Source organism: Syngnathoides biaculeatus, chromosome 8 (genome assembly GCF_019802595.1).
Source record: "Syngnathoides biaculeatus isolate LvHL_M chromosome 8, ASM1980259v1, whole genome shotgun sequence".
Taxonomy (NCBI): Eukaryota; Metazoa; Chordata; class Actinopteri; order Syngnathiformes; family Syngnathidae; genus Syngnathoides; species Syngnathoides biaculeatus.
Genome location: NC_084647.1, coordinates 10,145,896 through 10,150,826, shown reverse-complemented (window position 1 = coordinate 10,150,826; position 4,931 = coordinate 10,145,896). Strand labels below are relative to the sequence as shown.

At 41.6% G+C, this 4,931-nt stretch overlaps 1 protein-coding gene across 2 annotated transcripts; it reads right to left on the bottom strand.

Annotated features, from left to right (window-relative positions):
- Positions 1 to 240: 240 nt before the first annotated feature.
- On the bottom strand, positions 241 to 4,678 carry exosc5 (exosome component 5). 2 transcript variants are annotated; one of them, XM_061827397.1, is made up of 7 exons: positions 4,548 to 4,676; positions 3,576 to 3,689; positions 2,089 to 2,210; positions 1,639 to 1,779; positions 1,256 to 1,345; positions 1,054 to 1,143; positions 241 to 907 (listed from the first exon to the last, which is right to left on the bottom strand). In XM_061827397.1, the coding sequence occupies exons 1-7, from the start codon at positions 4,642 to 4,644 to the stop codon at positions 902 to 904; spliced, it is 660 nt and encodes a 219-aa protein (XP_061683381.1). In that variant the 5' UTR covers positions 4,645 to 4,676; the 3' UTR covers positions 241 to 901. The 2 variants fall into 2 exon arrangements, with proteins under 2 accessions (XP_061683381.1, XP_061683380.1); XM_061827396.1 differs by lacking the exon at positions 241 to 907 and having other exon boundaries at positions 981 to 1,143; positions 4,548 to 4,678.
- Positions 4,679 to 4,931: the final 253 nt, after the last annotated feature.

The following is a 4,931-nucleotide window of genomic DNA, read 5'->3' as shown; positions in this document are numbered from 1 at the left end:
AATGCACTTCTTTGAAATTGAGTTGAATTCTTTTTAATTGTCCAGTGCACCGAAAATAAGCCCCCAACCTCAAATAAACACGTCATTTTATTTTTTGTTCCACCTTCATGAAAACATAATGGTGGCTGCAATGTTTAGGATCATATATGATTCCACCAAATGTTTCACAAGAAAACAACCAGATTTTAAAACACTGTCCTGGATGCCGCACCTTAATTCATCGTAATCCATTTCTACAAATATGCGCAGGACCTTCTTGCATAACAAATGCATAATTTTATAAAACATGACTCCAATGTCCACATGCAGCTCTTTAAGCCCCGCACATAAAAAAAGTCAACTTTTTTTTTATTTCCTTAATTTAAAAAAAAGACAAAAAAATCAATTCCATTAATTTGTGGCAATTGCTGCAGCAGATGCTGCACCCTGATGGAACCGCTGGGGAACTGTTGCATAAAACTTGCTTCCTCAAATTGGAGCCAATACTGTTGTAGACAGCCTGGGTGTGCATTACATTTTCACAAATAATCACAGAACTTCAAATAGACGACTCCCTTTTCCTGCGGTCAAGCCAGTCGCCTTTAATTTTGTTTGGATTACAGCACTAAAACAACAACAGTAATCAAAAAAACACCTTCAAAATAAAACCCTACCAATAAGACACCTACAGGGATGTCATTGCTTCGGATTTAAAATAGTGGGATAAAATAAGGTTATTTTTATTTTTTTATATAAAACAACCAGTCCACTTCTGATAGAAGGGGAACTAGGCCAGGACTGCCTGGAGAAAAACCACACAGACACGGGGACAGCATGGAAACTGGAACCCTGGACGTTAGAACTGTGAAGCCAATGCTTTACAGAAGTCCTTCAAGCTTTCTTCGCACTTGTGTTGTCATCTCTAAATCTATTTCAAAATAAACACAATACACACACAACACAAATGACATGAAAATTAAGTGAAATAGACGAGGCCAATGGTGGGTGAGAAATATTTTATGAGAAAATTCAGTCTTGGTACAGTAGCAAAAAAATAAAATAAAATCAAAGTACACTTTTGGAGTAACGCCGCTTGAGCGACTCTCTGTGGAAACTGAAGATCTTCTCGGACACTGTTTGACTGACAGCGATGCACTGCTGCATCTGTACACGTGCACAAACACACATACACAACACACACACACTGTTTTATTATGTTTGTTTTATTTAAATGTAGGTTTGCACAGGTTGAGAACCACTGGTTTATTTTACCCACCTCGTGCACTGAAAACGATCCTTTGGTCGACGTCATCATCACTCGGCGCTCTTTGCTGTCGATGGCAAAGGTCAACAGCGCTCGACTCTCCTGATGAGGTCAAAAGCAGATGAGTACATATATGAATTTACCATTGATACTACATCAGCCTACATTGTCCATCGCTATAAATGTGTTGCGTTATTGTTTTGTTTTTGTTTGAATGTCCATTGCAATTGACTGGTAACTGTACCACACAAGTGTAATGGTAAATGGATGAATGTAACACCCTTAACTTTCACAGTGAATTTCCAGCTCATCTTTCGCTTTGCAAGCTAAGGCAGGGAGAAGTAATACACTGACAATTCGTTTTTGACTCTCTCTGACACCGGAAACTCACTTACCGCTTCCTGAGCAGCAGTCGGGTCAGTGATGATTCTTCCGTCCGTGTGGATGGCGCAGGTAACGCCGCAAAAGAGACAACTCATCGGCAAGCCGGCGTCCATCATAGCCATGCAGGAGGCGTTGAGGTAACAGGACAAGAGCTGGACAACGGGTCAGGGAGCAAAAGACACACAAACTGTACATGCAGACCCTAGTCCACTCTTGTAGCTGAATGTGCTACTTTGTGAGATAAAACAAATTATACATGGGTAAAGACATGTAAAGGCTGACAATAGGATTGTGTCAACAACACTTCCAGAGACGGAATGATTTTATGACTGATCAAAAGTGACATCGCTAAGGCTATTGTGGGAGGGTCGAAGTACACCTAAAAATGTTCTGGCCCTAAAAGGCTCAAAGGCCACACAGAAGAAAATCTGCAGAAGTCTCGCTGTGTTGGGGAAGGATACAGACCCGTCATTATGGAGCTCCTGTAAGACGAGTGTGAGGGACGAGCGAGGGTGAAAGGACAGCAGCAGAGACGCCTCGCAACTTTCCCGCACACACTGTTCTTGAGCACGCTCCTTCACACCTAGAAAAAGATAAACATACAGCGGAGTTGCAACAGCACAATCCTAAATGGAGATACACCGTTGACCATCTCGTTAGAACCTTTTATAGAGAACTCAGATGAGGACACAGGATAAGAGTCAGATAATTAAACGTCTGATGTTTAGAGGTCTACCGACATCCCTATATGCATTGTAAAATTGATATTGTTATGAAAATTACATATAATGAGATTCACTTCAACGTCTCTATTGAAAAAAAAATGAGCAGAGACGTGTCATTCATGCGCAAAGTTGCGGAAGTCTCATTCGACATTCAAGGGGTAGCCACATTGGCTGCATCTTCTGTCCGTGACGTCACACCGGGAAATTCGCCATTGAAAACACGCTGTGCCACCTGCTATGGGAGACGAAAGGAAGCTCTTTTCGAAGAAGAGAACATCTCACAATCAAGTGAAGTGACCGGGGCAATATTACCCTATCGCTTCGAGCCATATTTAAATGATATGCTGATCACTTCTAACAAACAACAGACTCCCCGACTGTATGTATGAAAGTATGTAGCGTACTCAGGAGGACCCATGGGGGGGGAGCTCCTTCCTCCTCCCGCACGCGGCCAAACCACTTCCCTGCCGGATCCACCTATGCGGCGGAGATGAACAATGCTGCGGCCGTGCACATCAACACATTTAGCACCCCTGACTTATGTACTTTGTTACGTTGTTATGACGCAGATCTTTTGTTACTTCTGAGAGGATTATGTCACCCCCCAATTATTATTTTTTTTTTAGTAGCTCTATACACATCTACCTGTCATTTGGAACCCATGAAGCTCTCGTCCTTTGCACCTCTGCAATGCATTTTTCATGACGAACCGGGTCTTTTGGAAACGTGTGAAGAGTGAATCCATCCTCCCGATTGTTCGAGCAATATCCAGCCATAAATTGAGACGGCATTTTGGCTAACAAGCAGGAAAAAACAGCTACTTTCCCACTGGTAAAACTTATATACACACACAAACCCGCCAGTGTGGATGTCTGGAAAAAATACGTCACTTCCTGCTTCTTCTCCAAAACAGATGCCTCAAGAGGATTCATAGCAGGAAATATAAAAATACATATACGACAACATCATGACGTGTGGTGAAGATACGGATGGGACCATTCCAGCTGCCTTTTTTTCCTGTTTTTAAATTAAAAACATACTAAAAAATCATGCCACTCATGTTGGCAGACCTTTAATCTTGTAATGCAGTGGTATCTAGACTTACAGAATTTTTTGATATACAAGCCGACGCTAGGTCGATATTTTGGCTTTGACTTGCAAACAATCTCCAACAAAGCTCTTGACTGCTAATCATGACATTTTGTTGTTAGCTCATGACTTACTTGGAAGTCCAACTTTGGGTTGTATGATCACTTCCAGCGTGGCTCGGTCGTAAATCTCTTTACTTACTTTGACTTCAGCTGGGCCGTACACTGCTGCCAGCACACTTGTGTCACCTTTGGACAAACAATTTTGTTCCTCAGTCATTCAATTTATACATATAGATTTACCCTCCCCAGCCATCAAGGCATTTAATACACATCATTTTAGTTGTCATCATGTAACTATTACTGTTGCTGGTACGGCTGCTTTGTGCCAATTGATTTCTTATCCCTTCATCAGTTGCTCAACCCTGTTTTCCCTCCCAAGCATTCCGAGTGTCTCTCAAACACAACCCAACAGGCTGAGACAGACGGTCACCCCCACAGAACCTGAGTTAAGGTTTAGGTTTCTTGCTTAGGCCTGGTAGACGTAAAGATTATTATTTTTTTTTAATCTGAAAGGATTTATTTGTTAATCTATTATAGACCCCATAAGTGAAGATACAAAATCAAGCACATCAAGCATAGCAGAGGAAATTTCCCCCTCACCAAGTACTTGATGGCTTGCTTGAAGAATGTGGTTGTTGACTTGCTGAATGTGTAAAATATCTTGACATAACTACCTATTGTGAACTGGTGCGATAAGAATAAATTTACTTGACTCTTAACTGCTATGTTTTATCATAATGACATTTTGATATATAGAGACATTTCTAGACAATAATTACACTGTGGTTGTCCTTTGAAAACAGTTCTTAAAATGTGGAGAATGGACAGGTTTCCAATTACGCCATCTTGTGTGTCATGGAGGTGAAAGAACACAGGAGATAAGTGAGGCATGAAGTTTTTTTCTATAGTTAATTCATCCGATTGGACCGGAAGCCTATCCATACCCTATAATACATAGTTCAAATGAAAACGCAGGGAAGTTGTACACCACGTTATATAAACAGCTACCCGTTTATACAGTTATACGCTTATATAAGTTGTTACCTTGGATGAAAGACGCCGAACCGTCAGGACGAGACAGCAAATTTTGCTCGCATCCGAACTCTCTGAGGTTAACTGTGGACGAACGACACTCAGCCATCGTGCAGACAAACTTGTGTCGCGGAGTAGTGACGTCACACTGTTTACCGTTTGCGAGTTTTCTTTTCCTCAGACGATCAGGGGAAAACCGCGCCCCCAAGCCATTTGATTGGTCCCTGCAAAGTCCCTCGCTTTTAAGTCGAGTGCGCCTCCTTCGGTGGCTGAAAGAAAATCATATTGATTATCCGCGTTATTCCAAAACAATGGATAATATGATAATCACAGCCCTAAACGTATTAATGCTGCTGCACTTCATAGCCCTCAGGTAGCACTTTTCTGGAAGAGAAA